At 39.3% G+C, this 18101-nt stretch overlaps 3 protein-coding genes across 5 annotated transcripts in view; 2 read left to right on the plus strand and 1 right to left on the minus strand.

Annotated features, from left to right (window-relative positions):
- Window positions 1-81: 81 nt before the first annotated feature.
- On the plus strand, window positions 82-8977 carry arhgap22 (Rho GTPase activating protein 22). Its single transcript, XM_020921396.2, is given in 13 exon segments — window positions 82-134; window positions 264-368; window positions 1191-1251; window positions 3795-3865; window positions 3867-3992; window positions 4880-4967; window positions 5537-5665; window positions 5877-6084; window positions 6158-6290; window positions 6365-6438; window positions 6876-6997; window positions 7306-8224; window positions 8631-8977. Coding segments are annotated over 13 exon segments (2262 nt in total). The 5' UTR covers window positions 82-128; the 3' UTR covers window positions 8851-8977.
- A 144-nt stretch (window positions 8978-9121) lies between these two features.
- mapk8a (mitogen-activated protein kinase 8a) lies at window positions 9122-16176 on the minus strand. 3 transcript variants are annotated; one of them, XM_055163057.1, is made up of 12 exons: window positions 16134-16176; window positions 14346-14512; window positions 14136-14265; window positions 14000-14058; window positions 13773-13911; window positions 13009-13174; window positions 12102-12173; window positions 11517-11699; window positions 11305-11429; window positions 11143-11206; window positions 10869-10946; window positions 9122-10703 (listed from the first exon to the last, which is right to left on the minus strand). In XM_055163057.1, the coding sequence occupies exons 2-12, from the start codon at window positions 14465-14467 to the stop codon at window positions 10528-10530; spliced, it is 1314 nt and encodes a 437-aa protein (XP_055019032.1). In that variant the 5' UTR covers window positions 14468-14512; window positions 16134-16176; the 3' UTR covers window positions 9122-10527. The 3 variants fall into 3 exon arrangements, with proteins under 3 accessions (XP_055019032.1, XP_020777041.1, XP_055019033.1); XM_020921382.2 differs by having other exon boundaries at window positions 15983-16160; XM_055163058.1 differs by having other exon boundaries at window positions 10560-10708; window positions 15983-16160.
- Window positions 16177-16926: 750 nt separating this feature from the next.
- Window positions 16927-18101, plus strand: part of ptpn20 (protein tyrosine phosphatase non-receptor type 20) — a 32528-nt gene continuing 31353 nt past the window's right edge. Inside the window, exon 1 of the mRNA XM_055162972.1 lies at window positions 16927-17565. The gene's annotated coding sequence lies outside the window, so the exon portion shown is untranslated. The remainder of the gene's footprint in view (window positions 17566-18101) is intronic.

Raw genomic sequence — 18101 nt, forward strand, 5'->3', positions numbered from 1 at the left:
TATTACATTTTCCCTTTTTTATAACAAAGAAAACCTCAGATTATTTTCCAAGGGGAAGTAATACTAATGACTATCTTTCAGGGACTGTCCAAGTCAGCATTTTTAAGGCCCACGTCACTTGAGTGTTGATGTGGGTAAGTATAGGAAGTCTGGAATGCGCTCTCATTTCTCAGTACTTCTACCAATTAAGGGTAGGTCTAAGACATCAGTATCACTATTGTTTGGCCTCTCAGTGTGCTGGTGTGTTTCCCTGGATGTTCTAGCTCCAGAAATGGGTCCACTGGAGAAGAAAATATATTGTGGAGGCCAGTTTATGTGTTCACCAACCCAGAGCTATTCAACAAGAGAAAGGCTGGAAGAATTGGCAGGTAAAGTACAACTTTCTATTTGCGTCTAAGACACTAGTGACAATTTGTGTCACTTCTGTTAGTGGTTATGTTAAGATGAGTTACATGGTTATAAATAGTTTCTTTATTTTCAAAAGAATGTATCTAGTCCTTGTTTTTTGGTACAACTTGTAAGCAGAAATTAAAATATTAAAGTGGCTGTGGCAGTGTGGCTTTCTTAGAGTGGTTGGAGAAAGTGCTTAAAAGTAAAAATAAATAAATAAATAATAAAAATAATTGGCTGTATTTTTCAAAAAAAATAAACCATAGATATTCACTGCTAGATGCAATATTCTTATCATAATGTATTGATATATGGGCAATAAAATGTTTAATTTCAGTAATGATATTACTGTTAATATCACTTGTTCTCTGCAAACAGCTGGGAGGAATTTAAAGACCTGACTAATGGTAGCGCCTGTGTGAAAAGGGAAAACAGAGGCAGAGGACACACAGCCAGACATATTTATAGACAGTGAGAAATTGATACTGAGTGCAGCAGCAGTGGGTAGAGAGACACTCAGCTGAGGAGAGGAGGGAGATAGTGGGCAGGGCTCTGGGTATGTGAGAACAACAGCACGCTGCCGGGGCCAGTGAGGCAGAAAAGGAGGGAGAGGCAGAGAGAGGCGTAAACGGGAGGGAAGGAGGGGGAACCGGCGACGGTGGTGGTTGTAAGTGCATGCAAATGTGTGTATGCGAGTGTGTAAGAGCCGGCGAGTGGAAGATGCGCAGGGATGAGTAGCAGGGCGAGGCACTGGTGCTGTCTGTGTGTGTGAACAGTGGGATGCAGTCATGTCTCTGTAGGAGGGGAGCAGCACAGCAACCGTAACCATGCTGAGCCCCAAGATAAAACAGGCACGAAGGGGTAAGCACCTCCCATTGCTTCATTGGCTTTTCTCTCTGTTATCCATCTGAGTGAATGTCATACTTTTATTATGTCTGCAAAGCTTCTTACAACAGTGTGTGTGGTTTAGGTTTATTGATAATGGCAGTATTCTAATTGTACAATCTGATCATGAATGTTTGCATCCTACTTTTTCCATAGTAGTTGATCTGCTTTGTTCAAGTGTTAAACCACTGGTTACTACAGGGTGATGTCATCCACTTTCATAATCCCTCCTTATTCCTAGAAGGCTTGGACCCTAATAGGGAGACACTGGGCTGTAGTAAAACATGGCTGCTGTCTCCTATGGTTTGCTCACACCTGCAGTCCTCCTGGTGAAGACTTGCTTAGGTTTAACTTGGTGCGGTTATGTGCTGGTCGCTTGATGTGATATGGTTTGAATATTGTGAGTTTCTTACACCTCATGTAAATAACAACAGCTGTCCAAATGTAGTTCCTCTAACTTGGGTAAAATTCACCTGACTAAGGACAAGACACCACATATACAGGCATGATTCTCACGTGACAAGGAAACTGGAACATAAAAACCCATCAGCTCTGAAGTCAACATGATGCTGATATAAATACTTGTGTATTCAACAGAGCAGATGGTTGCTATAGACAACCATCACACACTGGTCCATATGGATTGGTGATCTTATTGACAGATGAGGCTAATACTTCCCTTTGAAAATATTCAAAGCAGTTGATCATTATAGATATCTGACATGCAGATACTTTTAATGTGAAGGTGGTTTACTAATGCATGCATTGTGGTCCTGTCATAAGAGTGTACAAGACGTTGGTCAGGAGATATGCCTCATCTTTCTCCTTTATGAGCACAGTTGGAGAGTGCAGTGATTTTCAGTTTGCTCCCCTGCACGTCATCTCTCATTTGCTGCATGGTATTCTTCTTTGATTAGATTTCCAGCTTCGCTCTTCCTGACTCTCTATCATTCATACCAAATGGAGCATCAGTGAAGATGGTGTGTTGGCTACTGTATTTCAAGCAAGAAATCTAAACTACTCATGAGTTGTCTTAGATAATACAAAAATTGCATCATCTAAGTACACACTGTGGATTACAAACAGTTTAAACACACCAGAGCACTGCACAGTTACACTTATTGCAGAATAAACATAAAATGTCATCCAAACTCTGGGTTGATTCTTCTATAGGATAATATATATCATTACATTGTTACATCTGTGCCTTGTTTAAGGGATTTAGACTTTTTAAATTATAATGAAGCAATAGAATATTTACTGTTTCCATAAGGTTTTTAAGACAATGAATGACTCATTATTAATCAAAGACAAATTATTTTTAGAGGAAGAAGTGTGGTCTCTAACACAAAATAGAGGTCTCTGAGAGAAAAAAGTTTGGGAGCCAGGCTACGGTATACAGTCTATATCAGTGACTTAATAAAATGTCACTGATATAGCCTGAACAGCATTATGTACCTCCTCTATAGTAATCATCCCATCAGTTTTTGTATTGTACATAAGGACCAGATCAGGGGGCAGAGTTGGAGCTGGTGAACTGAGAATGATAAGAGTTACAACAATTAGTAGCTACATGTGAGAGACAGCTCAGGTTAGATGCTTTTGGAATTGTACAGAAGGAGATTATGGGGGATGTATAGAAACAAAATAGTGTATGTCATAGTGGGGAGAAGGAGTAAGGCCAGATCCGAGGTTATGTCATAACCTAAGGAGCTAATTTATGCATGCAAAAGACACAAAAGAAGGCTACTTGATGTAAGTAAATAAATGTTGCAATTTCATATAATTGGTAATATAACTATAATTGTAATAGGATCCCGGATGTTGCTTTACAAAATGTATGTTCTTTTTTTGTTGGTCACTTTGACTCATTTCACACACAAAAAATGAATACAAAACATAAAATGTAATAGATGGTTCATAATGTCCAAAACGCAGTGCAAATGGGATACATAAACAGAGATTTCAGGCCTGTGCAGATACTGTACCTTCGCTGCTGTCCTCAGCAAAAAGCCAGATGCAATTAACAAGGAAAGAAACGCCATTGATTCCTCTCTCCTCTCTCCTTTCCTCTCCTCTCTTCTCTCTCTGCCTTCTGATAATTTCTCTTTCCCTGTCTCCCAAGGGACCTCCCCACACTGTCACTGCCTTTGCTCCATACTATTGACATGCAGATGCTAATTTATAATCTATCCTAATAATCGGCCTGTAGACATTTAAGCATTGGTGATCTGAAGCAAAACTCTTCTCCGTACAAGCAAGCTAATTTAAGTGATAGTGCTCTACATCCCTGTAGGCTATACATTTACCTCAGTTCAAAGTGTCCTTCATTACCGAAAGCATAATAGAAGACTGACTCAACCTGTCATCCTTGTTTTACCTGCAGTGTTGAAAGTGCTTTGAACTGGTTTGAACACACACTCTTTCTCTCTTCATGAATGTTTGTCTATCTCAGTTTAATATCAGAACAGATAGAGCGTGTTCCTGATAGTGGTGCCGTGTGTTGTGTATCCATGCAGCCCGCTCAAAAAGCATGGTGCTTGGGGAGCTGTCGCGGGTGTCACGGCCCTGCTCTCCTCTGGACCAGGAGAAAGGCTCTAAAGGCTGGATGGCTCAAGAGGCAGCGCAGCATCATGAAGAATTGGCAGCTGCGCTGGTTTGTTCTGAGGACTGAAGCTCTGTACTTTTACAAGGACCAAGAGGAGACGAAAGCGCAGGTAACTTATTAAAATTAATATCAGATTTTGGCAAGCAGGTTATAGAATACCAGTCTGTATTTTGGGATTAGCAGTGATGTAGTGGCTCAAGCATTTGCCAGTGAACCAGGGCACAGGATCCAGGGGTAAGACAATCTGAAACTCCTTTACCTACTTCAGTCATTATAATGTGCTGCAGTAGGTAGAGGTATCAAGTCAATAATGAAACTAGGTGTGTCCAAACAGTTGATTGTAACTATCCAATTGTAATTACTACTTCATTACATCATTCTCGGCATACACACCTTTCTCCTTCCATACCTTTCTCAAGCCAAATGAAAACAGCTGTGTCAAGAAATTCACCCACTGAAAAATACAAAACATCAAAAAGGTATAAGGTTAGAATGATGTGCATTATAATGGTCATAATGCAAATGTATACAGTGTTGATTTTTAAAGACAGGCCATTTGCTTCTGTCCATTTGGGCATCCATTATCACTTACTTGCCATTAAACTCTAAGCGTGTTAGCAATGTCTTGAGATATTTGCTGGTACACTGATAATGTGGTAACTGGCTGCCCTGTGGTGCTTGTACAGGCACTTAACTGGTGACCTATGACCTTGTGTGTGGTGAGGTTGTTCAGAGTGTAAACCAGGAAGTAAATATGGATAAATAGATGAAGAGATGTTTCCCTGAGTCATCTCGGCCTCCATCATCATTACCTTACTTTCTTGGATGGCCGCCCAGAGCCCACTGCTCTCGGAGCTTAATAATGTTTAACATACACTACACGTTCAAGTCCACAACCACCAATTGATTTCAGGAGGCTGAAAAGCATTGGTGCAATGTTTTCTCCCTGTTTTTGCCTCTCTGTCAGTCTCTTTCTCATGTGTGTTTCTCTTGCAGGGCTGTATCCCTCTTCAGGGCAGTCAGGTCAATGAGCTGCCTGCCACTCAAGATGAACCTGGCCGCCACCTTTTTGAAATAGTGCCAGGTGAGTTTACACTGGAATATGGTAGTTCAATTTGATGCCTTAATCATTTCGTCACTGTTTGAATATATCTACATCCACATAAAAATAGTTGTACTGTATTTCTTACTACTTCAGTGATTTACTCAAGTATTATATAAATTATTATTTTTGGAAATTTGAAGGGTATAGGGGCATTGTATGAGTTAAAATAACAGGTTAAACTGTGGATGCTAAATACACACAAACCCTTGAAAGGCATCAGAAACTATGCAGAGTAAGAGCCATGGTACAGTTGCTTGTGTCCACTGGGAATTGTATCCTTTCTGGGTCATTTAATCCACATACAGCAGTGCACACCACAGTGAAGGACACAGTCACAAATACCAAGGCCAGTTGCTTATAGAGATGTTCAGGAGCTGCAACATACTTAAATCCTTAATTATTAGAAAATAAACTGTATAGTGAAATTGTACACTTGTAGTCCGTTTTGCTCTAAGTTGTCATATTGTACTTTATGTCTTAAACGTGAAATGTATACTTTAATATTTATTACAAAGCAATACATTTTAAAAATGTTATATTTTTTCAAGGGGCCAGTGGGGAAAAGGAGAGGCCTGGAATAAGCCATGAGTCTTATCTACTTATGGCAAACTCTCAGAGTGACATGGAGGAATGGGTCAGAGCCATACGCAGAGCTATATGGGCTCCGCTCGGAGGAGGTGGGGCGCTTTCATCGAACTGCATATTTAATCTTAAACTAGTTCACTGATGTTTATTTTTCAAATTTATAATTAATTAGTAAAAATAATATATTAGATAAGAGTAAATGTAAAATTATAATTACATTACATACACATACATAATAATTACATTCATTACACATCTGAAACATACAAAATATTGCAATGATGGTTATTTATTGGTTTTCAGGTATCTTTGGACAGCACTTAGAGGAGACGATGCTGTATGAGGCTCAGTCAGCACAGCGAGAGGTGCCAGTGCTGGTGGAGCAGTGTGTGAGTTTTATTCGTGAACATGGACTAAAAGAAGAAGGTCTTTTCAGGGCTCCAGGACAGACGAATCTTGTCCGAGAGCTGCAGGATGCTTTTGACAGAGGAGAAAAGCCAGTATTTGATAGGTAACACAAACAGAAATTCTTAAGTGATATGCCATTGTTCTTTTTTAACACTGTGCTGTGCCTTGTTCACCAGTACCACTGATGTCCACACAGTGGCATCGCTGCTGAAGCTGTACATCAGAGAGTTGCCTGAGCCTGTGATCCCATTTGCCAAATATACACAGTTCCTCTCTTGTGCTCAACTTCTTACGAAGGATAGAGAAATGGTAGCTAACTTTTAAGTGCAATAGACATATAAAATACATTTTAGCCTCTGTAATAATCCACGTGCTTCTTTCAGGCCGTGGTAGAGCTTTGCAAACAGGTTAAGTCCCTTCCTCAGGTCAACTACAACCTCCTTCGCTACATCTGCAAGTAAGTAACAATCTTGATGATCATATTTTGCTTGTATGATATACATATATATATATATATATATATATGGCTTGTATAAATAAATGAACAACCACAGAAAGACTGATGTCACTATGGCAGACTTTGATAGACACTTTGAATGGATTGTTTGAATTGACAAAAGATTTGTCATTCTGTCAAGTCTCTGAATGGAGAAGTTGTTTCCATCACCAAATATGCGCTCTCACAATGATGGACATTATAATTGCCTCTCTCCTCTTCCTTCCTGTTTTTTAAAAATATCATCTGCTGACCACGCACTTGCAAAAAAAAAAAAACATGACTCAGACTACCCTATCAGTCATTTGAATTTTAATAAATAAATACAAAGAGAGTGTTTTGATGAATTAAAGCAGTGCAGTCAGCACTAAACATTATTATTATTATTATTATTCCAGGTTCTTGGATGAGGTTCAGAGTCACTCTAATGAGAATAAAATGAGTGTTCAGAACCTGGCCACTGTGTTTGGACCCAATGTCCTTCGACCTAGAATGGAGGATCCTGTCACAATGATGGAGGGTTAGTAATATCAAATACAACGTGATGAATATTTTGGACAGACAATATGCAATTATGTTATATCTCAATATTTTTGGATGAGCTTGGTGACAATATTTGGATCCATAATCTACCAGAATTTGTCTAAAATGTGCTTGTAAATGTCTATACTTGTTTGATTAAGAATCTAGTTTCAGTATTATTTTTGATTGATTTCTTAATATCTGTATATTGTCACCCACTCTATTTTGCTATAAAGTGTTCTGTTGATTCCTTGACATACAACTGTGAGTTATTGTATTTTAATTTAAATTATGTGTGTACTACAGGTAGCTCTCAGGTCCAGCACCTAATGACTGTTCTGATCAGCGAACATTCTCGGCTTTACCAAAGAGACCAGCCAGAACCAGACGCTAAAACACCCTCCCATCCTCAAAATACTCCTCCTGTCCAACGTGGGAGGGTTGAGTGGCTGCCCCAAGAAGACAAAGACACACCCTCTACTTCAAAACCAGACTCCACTACTAACGAAATACCCCATTGTGCAACAGGCATGGACTCTCAAAGTGGGGTCAGATGTAAAAAGGAGGACAAACTAGAGGAAGTGTCAGAAAGCAAAGCTGAAGGGCGAGGTGGGAGTGACTTGACTGTGAGTCCAAGTAAACAGTCCAAACCATTACCCACATGGAAATCCTCACTGAAGGGCGGAGCAGCATCTGGAGGTCCGAGGGGTAAAATAGGTGGGTCAGCTGGAGATGTGTCTGCAGCAGGAGGCAGTAACTGGTTGATGAACGGTTTGTCATCCCTGCGATCTCACAGGAGAACTACATCGTCTGGGGAGAGACTAAAGGACTCAACTCTTTCACTTAAGGATTCAGATGAGGATTCTAGGACTAATTCATCCTCCTTGAGCCAAAGAGCCCTACAAACCCACAGACTCTCCGCCTATGACAATGTAGCACCGTCCAGTCTAAGTTTGCCGGCAGACACCTCTACTCTGTGGACATCCTATGAGATCTCACTAGACGAACCCAAGGGCAGTGAAAAAGATGTGAAAGTAGGGCAGGCTAAAGACAAGTGCACAGAGGTGAAGGACACTGAAAATGTTGGAGAGACCATTGTGAGCATTACAGTGAATGAGCCTGAAGAGACTGACACAGAGAAACAGGAGGGCTGTAATGAGGCAGTGAGCGAACTCAAGCAGGAGCTGAAGAATCAGAGGAAGAACTATGAAACACGCATCCGCAAGTATGACCTTGTTACTTTTTATGCAGCCTGTTTTTGCAATTTTATGTTAGAACACAGTGTTTCATAAATAGACAAATAGAATCTCATTGAAATATAAAACAAAAAAGCTATTTAGATAAATAAAACAATATATAGCCTTATTCTTTGGTGCTTCAAAATATGAAATGAAGGGGAACCCAACAGCTATTAAAATTGAGAAAGCAACTATTCATTTTCAGTATTCTGGCCAAGGTAATTTTCAGTACTTTTTAGAGGAAGAAGGCAAAGATATAAAACCCCTAAAAAATTCAGGGGACAAAGATGTCAAAATGGAAAAAAAATAATACATTTGACTGTTTATGAAATTGGGATGCATGCATTTTCTTATTGGTTTGTAAAATTATACCTTTGTCCCTTTCTAACTGAGGTTGGAGGAGTCCTGCTCTAAATACCAGTCGCAGGTGAGCCAGCTCGAGGAGGAACTGGATCAAGAGAAGAAGAAGCTCCACATGTTAGAGATTCGACTCAGGAACTCCGAAAGGGCTCATCAAGATGCAGAAAAACGCAACATCCTCCTTCAAAAAGAGATGGAGGACTTTTTTAAAACACTGGGGGACCTGACGACTGGAACAGGGCGGACAAACTAGACCAGGTCCATATGTCTTCAGGAGGTCTTTTAGAGGAAAGATAACCCTCTACTGCTGTACTACTACTTGCCATTGTGTCCTCTAAGCGGCCATCTTGTGCCTACACTGACCAATGCTGGTGCCAAACTTAAACTGGACCAAGCATTTGTTTTAATATTTTGTTGCTGTTTTTAACTTATTCAAACAAACAAACAAAAAATCACAGAAAGCCTTGACATGAGGTACAATGTGTGTGTCTGTCCAATTGCTGAAAGAGAAAACATTAGAAACATTGTAATTGTAGTTATTTATTTGTTGGAGTTAAAAGGTGACAGACTGCATCTCTAATGCACGGGACATCATTGATCTGTAAGTGGGACACAGGTGGCCTCGGTAAAATACAGGTTAGCTTTGTTGTCAGTGTTGGGCTCATTCATAATTTACACTAATGGAACTTCCTTGTTTCCTCCTCATGTAACACAGATTTTGAACTGTGTTTAAAATATGAAAGAGACAAAAAGGAAGTTTCTAACTCCCAGAATTCCACTGGGTATTAATCGTTTGGATCAGGGTCGCTCCTAAACGAGCATGCTGACTGTCTGAGCCAAAGGATATTATGGCAAATGTCTGTTTCCTGGTTCTCAGAAAACATAAGTAGATCTAAGCCTATTGTAAATTTGTACATATTCACTATTCTAAAAAAATTATATTGCACAGGATACTATAGAACAAAAATGCATATAAATAGTACATTACATACAAACGGACATCTCGTAGCCTGAAATAAATAAATACATAAATAAATACCAATGTTGTGTCTTGATTTACAGTAATGACTGTAACTTCATTTGTGTGTGTGTGTGAGAGGTAGAACTAACAAAGGTGCACCAAAACAAAATGACTGAAGGGATTAAGGACACTTAAATTAATAAAAAAAAAACAAGTGTTGAAAAAATGAAATCTGCCAAAACATAAAGTGTCTGGTTCAGATTAAGATTTTATAACAATCTTCAGTTCAGTCATTCAAGGAGTGGTCTATATTAGTGTCACAGCGCATCACAATTTAACATACATTCACCCTGTTCTTCCTGACAATAAGACTCCTTAACAAGCTATTAAAACATGCATGTAGCAAACGTGTGTGCCATTGTCCATACACACAATCCAAATTCAATCATTTCGAGGCTTGCTTTCTACAAAAAGAAGCCCCGATCTATTTGCATCTGGCTTTAACATGAAATGTGCTTTGTTTAATTTACTGACAAAAATAAAAAATAGATTCATTCAACTGTCATAAAAATAATACAAAAAGCAAACCTAGTAATTTGGATCAATACTCAAAAATGAATATTGCAGTAACAGCAGGCTGTGATGTAGCCACTGTACAGTTGTACCTTAAAAACAGCATGTAATTTATACACATTTTTTCTCTTTCAAAACATACGTCACAAGTTCACATTAAAACCTATTGTGATTCTTCTTTGCAGCAAAAATACAATCATAATTATACATTTTAAAACCACATCATACAGCAGGAGAAAAGTTCAAGACAAACTGTACATAAACAGCGCACCTCTACAGACTAAAAAACACATTTTTGGCGTAAACCGTGCCCCATCATACATGTGTAATACATGCATATGTTTAGACAGGGTTTGTTTCTGTGTTCATGTGTGTGGGGGATACTATACGTGAGTATTATCTGCAACAGGCCAGAGCACCCAGTGAAGTGTGACTGTCCAAACTACTCTCTGTCTCGGAGGTCATGGTGGGGTCACTGCTGGGGTCAGACGGCTCCGTGGACATGGATGACACATCATTGACTGACGAGGAGGAGGAGGCGGGCTGAGGGGGGCTGTCCACTACTGCTGCACCTGTGCTGCGAAAAATACATGTCAACACATACGCTTTTATTAAAACGTAAAGGGAGGTGACTCACTGAAATTTAAAGTTACATTAATTACACTTAAACCTGCCAATGAAAATAAAGTTATAACTACATACAAAGACAGTACAATGATGTTCTGCTGTTGACATACCTAAAGGAGATGGCTGGCCTCTTATAACTCCATTTCTATGCCATTCTTCCCAATCATATACTTCTTTATAAATCAGCTCTGTAAAATAAGAAAAAGCATTTAACAAAAAGGCACAACAAGACCTATTATTACATACATTAAACAAAAAGACAAAGGTAGAAAACATTTTAATCAGCAAGCATTTTATAAGCATTTGTTTCCTAAAGAAGACTTAATGCTGTTTGTGGGTCAGCTTGCATCGCAGCAGTTTCAAGACTCAAAAGTAGTGACTAACCTTTCCATTCTTCCACTGTGTGCTCTCGCTCATCCAGCTGTTTGTCTGGAATTTTTGGAGGTGGCTAATGAAGTGAAAATGAGGAAAAAGTAACACTGAGGTTGTTAAATACTCTAAACAATACAGATAACGTGCTTGATAACATTATCTCTTTTTACTTACCGCTTCTACTTCAGCGGGATCGTACCAAACATTGATATAAGGATGCTTTAGGGCCTCATCTACAGAAATGCGTTTGGAGGCATCGATCACTAACATCTTGGACAGAAGATCTCTTGCTTGGCTTGCTAAAGACAAAACATAATGTCGCATTGATCATACTATACATTGCCAGTATATGGATTATTTAATACAACTGCAACAATATTGTTTACCTTTGAGCTTGTTGTGATCTGAATCAGCTGGGAAGAGCACATCTGGGAAGAGCTTCTCAAAGCTGTACCCTGCATAGCGAGGTCTGTTTTCCACATATGTCCTCACTGATTGATTTAGCTTCATCATGAACTCCTGGGTCGGGGTGCCTAGCTGCTCGATTACCTTGTTCCACTGGTCAATATCTATGTATAATTGTTAAGGTAGTTGCAGCAGCAGCACCATAAAAAACAACTCCTGTGATGTAACATTTAAGCCTGACTTTTCAACATTGAACCTGCTCAGACTGCAGTACACAAACACACAATACCACACCCATGTCACATGACTGACATTGTAAAGGGCATACACTTTGTGCTAAGCAGCTGATACAGTAATTTACTTTAAATAACCGCAGTGTTATTAATTACCTGAAACCAAGCAGTGTTGTTTCATCTGCACTCATAACAATAACATTGTGATATTACAGTGATCAAGGACATTTTGAGGAGATGGCAAAATGAGAGGAGGCAAACAATATCAACGATGGATTACATTTAAGGGAATGAAATGATGATACAATGATCAATCAATGATGGGAAGGATACGATCGGTGCCAGGGAACAACACACTTCCCCTGATCATCTCGGCCACTATACAGCCAACCGACCACACATCCACTGGGGAGGGTGTTCACATGATTGAAGGTGAACGCCATGCAAACAAAAGGATAAACAAAAACACAATAAAACATAAAATAATGAAACAAATGTGGAAATAATTAGGGATGTAACAATAACCGAAATGTCGTGATATTCTATCGTCAAAGGTCTCACAATAATATTGTGGACCATCACAGTATATCGAATTACAAGTGTCTTCACTTAAATTAATAGTTATGGTGCAGCAATAGCTAAAAACCAAGAGGGAACTACATAGACAATGATCCTTTGTGCCAATTCAGTGCAGACTACATGGAGAAATAACTGTTATAAGCACTTTTAAAGCTTAGTTCTTTTGGTTAAGTCTTATCAAGGTATTTTAAAGAAGAAAACGTAGCATATTCACAGTTTTGTTAGCCTCCACAAAATATCGCAATAAATATCGTACAGTGAGATGTATATCATGAAAATATCATACTGAGAGATTTGGATATCATCACATCCCTAGAAATAATAAAGATTAAGATGGAGTGAATGTGCAAAAGCAAGGTAGTGGTGGTGAAGGTCAAATAAAAATGATACATGCACGGCACAGCATTAAGAAAAAAATACTTAAATGCCACAATGTCTTAAAATACACAAGGATACAGTCCCTTCCTGGGAATAGGATTTTATGGCGAACCATTTCAGCCAGTATGCAGCCCACAGACCATATGTCCACTAAGTATTGTGGATAATGGTAAATAAAGCCAAAAGACGCAAGAAAAACGCACACCAGGTTAGTTTGAATGTTAGTGAGCATTTCCTACGTTTAAAGAGAAGAAACTGTTAAAAGATGCAAATGTTCACTAACCATTAGCCTGATATCCCATGCCCAGGATCACTTCTGGTGCTCTGTAGTAACGTGTAACTACATATGGAGTCATCAAAAGGCCCGTCGCTGCTGTCCGAGCCAGACCGAAATCCAGAATTTTCAGTGTGCAGTCAGATTTCACCACTATGTTACTGGGCTTCAGATCCTAAAGGCACAAAATGAAGATCATTTAAATGCTACATAGTTTATGCCATCACATCAACCCTTAGTTTGACATCACACACTTGCAACAAATAATAGTTTTTCTTAGCAAGGTAATAAATAAAAAAATTAAAAAAAAAAAAAAAAAAACATGGAAAAATAATTATATTGTATAACACAATTTTATACAGTATAATTGTAATTTTCACAACAAACGTAGCTTATGCAGTAGTACCACATGATCTTACATTAGTTCTGAGATCAAGAAGACCTATCATAGACTGTACAAAGATGTGAACTACGGGCATTCAACTACAGTCAAATGAAGCTTACGAAGCTAGCAGTTACACAAGCGATTTTGGAGCCAAGTTCCATATTAGGAATAGGAATTTATCTTTGGACAAAACAGCAAAATAAAAGGATCATGTAGAGCAGGTTAGCTATGTCTATGAGGCCAACAAATTCTGCAATAAAATGTTAAATTTTATGTTTTTATACTTCAAATGAGTAGTAGTAGTAGTAGTAGTAGTAGTTTTTGTATAAGTTGTTGTTGTATGAACAACCAGACCCTCATGAAGCCACTCAACACCATCTCCTCTTACCCTGTGAATGATGCCAGCGGCGTGAAGATGTTTGATGCCACACAACATCTGATAGAGCAGATACGAGAGTCGCTCATGATCCAACTCCATCTGAATGACCTGGCAGAGGTTTGCATCCATCAGCTCCATCACTAAATATCTGGCCAAACACACAATATTGTCATGTGAACCAACGCCTCCACACAAGTAAGTGATGATAATATATATAATAAGGAACAGTTACTTACACATCCTGGAATTCTTCTAAAGATTTTTGTGGTGTAAATACATTTAATAGGCCAATAATCTGTAACCAAAACATTTCCAATTAAACATCTTTTTACTTGTTGACCAAGAATAAACATTCAGTAAAACAGCACTTACATTTTTGTGATTGACATATTTCATAAGAACTAACTCTCTGTATGCACGTTTGGCATGAGTCTGATTTTGAAATGGTCGACTTAGCTTTTTGATGGCAACATTTCTTTCAAGTACCTGGTCATAGGCAGAGCTACAAAGAAAGACATTTCAGCTAATGTGTAAAATACAGAGAATACTGATATGTAAGAGAGAAATGGAAAATAAACATACCAGACAATCCCTTGTGCACCTGAGCCAATAGGCCTTAAATTCTGATATCTCTTCAGCACTATGAATGTTGAATCTCCAACATCAACACTGTAAAACTCCCTTTCTCTCTTATTTTTGTTCATTGTGAATTCTTCAAAAGCAGCTTTCTGAGCATCAAAAAAGGTCCTCTGTGAACACAAAGATGAAAAGACCAAAAAGATAATAAATACAACAACAGCTGAGTAAAAGCAGGTGAATGAAAAAATCAAGTGAGAACTTGAGATGAGAGAGAGTGAAGACACAGCTAAATTTCACACTCGGCTAAAACAGCACAATTCCAAAACTCAGCAACTCGATGAGAGATTTCATACTATCAGCAATGGTGCACACAGCAGGCCATAGGAAGTGCTACTATATTATATAGAACAAAGAATAAATTCACAAAGCCACAAAAACAAATACATATACAATATAATAGGACAAAGGACAAATGATGAGTTTTGTGGTAGAACATGTGCATATTAACATTTGTTTACTGGCTGCATAAAACTACACATTGTAATGACACTCCCCTGATTTTCGTTTTCCAGGCTCTCAGTCCATATGAGGGATAATATGATGGCAGAACTAAATGAGTCAGAGTCGCGTCTGTTGCTTGAGCGTCACAAATACGTACATAGCATCTTCTCTCACATTATCAAAATAGATTTCACACTTTTCAATGAATGGGGAATCTCGTTGATGGTATTTAATAGACATTACATTATCTAATGTTTAAATAGATTTGCTTAAGTGCCAATATACTGTTGTAAGTGTAAGACACTTTATGGCTTTTAGATGAGGTAAAATATGACATTGTAGAGAATGTAATTTTCACCCCTGAAATAATGTAATGTGTGTAATACTAGAAAAACTTCACTCTCCAAGACACCATACTCCAAATACAAGCATGGGATCTACTTGAAAATATGTTTCTCCTTAATTATTTAATTACTGTTTTGCAAACACGTCCTTGGAGTACTCCCTATAATCACCAACTACAATGAATCTGGGTAGCAACCCATTAGCCACGTAATAACACAGTACAGCACAGAGACACAATCCATGTCAACATGCCTGCACTGTTTCAGACTAATGTACAGATTTACCAAGTAGAAACTCTCCAAGCTGCTCCAGGCTCTACGTGCACATCACAAATCACAAACTCAGTGACATCATAAGAATACAGTCTACCATGTATACCACTGAACCACTATCAATATAAACGTGGTTAGTCACTGGGCAAATTATGTGCAATGTTAGATGGTAAGGCAGGCTGTCAGCTGTGATAATCTTTGTAGATTTATATGTAGAACCCCGAAAGGCTCTAGATTCTAGGCTACAGCTACAATAAATGGAGGTAGTCGTACATGGGATGGCCTACCGCAACATCAGCAGTGGTGCGCAATCGGCATGTGCCTCAAATAGACAAGACGCTTACTGACGCTTTATAACGTATAACCAAGGTGAATAGATTATTAAAACAAATTACATTAACCAGACACAAAAATAACCTCGTTGCTAACGTGCAACATGCACGAAGGCTAAAAGACACGACCCTCCCCCACGGCCAAACAATAAGCACGTCTAAGGAGCAGAGGTGCGAATCCTCATCTTACCTCAGTCACCAAATCAAACTATCGATCTCTCCGCCGGTGTAAGAGCTCCAAAATGTCACAGAGCCCCGCACTATGTGTTAAAACCGATCCTGAGTGATGATTTATTCCGTTGTGCAGCTTAAAAATACATGACCTCACCAAATTTACTTGCCTACGTTTCCATCTGGCTGCTACTGACAGGCCGGGGACGCTTGTGCGCACGGGGCATGCGTCCCAGTACCACGTCACTCAGCAAAAGAAACACACCCACCACATCCATATATCCTCCTTCCGCTTGGCCACTTATCTGTGCAGACTGAGGCTGGTACTCTGCTTTCCCTGCACTAAATCACTGCTGGGTTAATTGGAAACTCATATAGACTGAAACCCTGACACCTAACCACACAACAACCAAGGCTCATAATTGGTTACACTGTATCCATATTGATTGTTGTTGTTATTAAGGTAAATAATCTCATTTTAATATTTTTCTTTTGAAAGTGGCATTAATGAAATATTGTGTCAAGCCAACATCGACGTTACAATCTATTAATTACCCAGAAAAGGCGCAGAAAACATTAATATATATTAATATAATTTAATATTATCAGTAAACCCTTTTGTAATCTTTTGTCTCAGTTTCCAGAAGAAAAAGTCACATAAACCTTTTATAAACACTTATTGCAAGGTTGTTTTGTCATTGTCCAGGGCCCACGTGTAACTGTATAGGCTACAGTAGACCATGACATGCACTGGACGCTGCACGCATCCTGTGCAGTGGTTGTATACTATCTCGCCATTCAGAGTTCATCCAGCAGTTACGCTACAGCAGTAGCGCTGTATGCGGACCCACGTACTGCGAAGACATGTGACAGTGGAAGGACATAAGGTAGAATTACATTAAGTTAGAGCTGAGTTGTTTAAAATTTCACCGCAGCCTCCTGACAGCCCTGGATGACTGTTATTTATCCTTGTCCCACCGCAGAGAACCCGGGGCCTGCAAAAGGTAAGCGCGATAGAGCGGAGAGCGGCGTGGATAGACGTCCCAGCACAGACTCCCGCAGCGAGACAGCTACTACTAGTCTTACCCCTTGTTCGAGGAGAGCCCGCAGTGTTATGATCATTATGGGGGAGCAGCCTTGCAGCAGCCAGCCACAGTCCTGCACAGCCCAAGTCGTTCGTCCTTTTCAGGGTTCTGTGTAGCGCACAGGGGATCCACCACACCTTTGGGCGTCAGACGGATTAGTTAAAATCAGTGTTGCTGATCTCACGCCACTTGCTATTGGTGGCGTTGACCTGTCGCTGTCAAACCGCAAACCAAATCCTATTAAGTCTTTAAAACAGAAGTCGCCAACCCAAGAATAGACCCTATCACAGAAAGAAAAAAAAGTTTCAACTGTTCAACGTGGCTGTGGTGATGGAGCAGAGGAAAGGGCACCATGGTCTGGTAATGTCATCGATGGATTGATTGCCAGAGACCAGCAGCCTTTTTCCAGAGGACATCAAAACAGCGTCCCAATGCTCAGGATTACTATGGAACCGTGAGTGAACACTGAAGATAGCACAAAGGATCAGACCGCAGCCATTGATTACATATGTACCAGGTAAGTCCTTTCTCTTTAAGCTATTCTCCATTTTCTCTTAGCCTATAGGACAGTGCTATTTATGTTATTCACACCTGCTATGTAAGTGATCTGATGAAAACTGAAATGCGGACCCACATGGCACACATCTAAAAGGCAATTTAGCAGCAAATTAACCAGATCTGAGTAGTACCATTATAATAAAGGCCTGCGAATACAAAGAGGGCTGTTGAATGCTTAATAGTCTAGACTATATTTTTGTTGTATAAGTGGAATTATTCACTGACAGGTGAAATGTGAAATTTATAGTGTGACAGTGTGGCACAGAGTGAGACCCGGGTAAAACATGTGCCAATCTTTAATAGCTTCTTACTAAAAATTTGTAGGCTACAGCAAATATGAATATTACTGCAAGGGCAACTACAAGTATAGAGGAATTCCAGACAGTATAAGAAAAGAATACAGTCATGGAACATCAAGCGAAGTAATGGTAAGGGTCAGATTAATTTAAATGCAGAACAGGGATAGAAAGCAATTTGATGCTGTTGGAGAAAGAT

The sequence above is a fragment of the Boleophthalmus pectinirostris genome, unplaced genomic scaffold, assembly GCF_026225935.1.
Source record: "Boleophthalmus pectinirostris isolate CB_2022bp ecotype Guang Dong unplaced genomic scaffold, ASM2622593v1 HiC_scaffold_5, whole genome shotgun sequence".
Classification (NCBI taxonomy): domain Eukaryota; kingdom Metazoa; phylum Chordata; class Actinopteri; order Gobiiformes; family Gobiidae; genus Boleophthalmus; species Boleophthalmus pectinirostris.

Excerpts from the sequence above, each read along its gene's own strand:
- mapk8a (XM_055163057.1), bottom strand. The coding sequence starts at position 14,467 with ATGAACAAAAATAAGAGAGAAAGGGAGTTTTACAGTGTTGATGTTGGA. Across the intron at positions 13,175-13,772 it reads CCGCTGGCATCATTCACAGG|GATCTGAAGCCCAGTAACAT; the intron begins GTAAGAGGAGAT and ends TTGTGCCTTTAG. Across the intron at positions 11,700-12,101 it reads GTTGTTCCCTGGCACCGATC|ATATTGACCAGTGGAACAAG; the intron begins GTATCCTTCCCA and ends AATTATACATAG.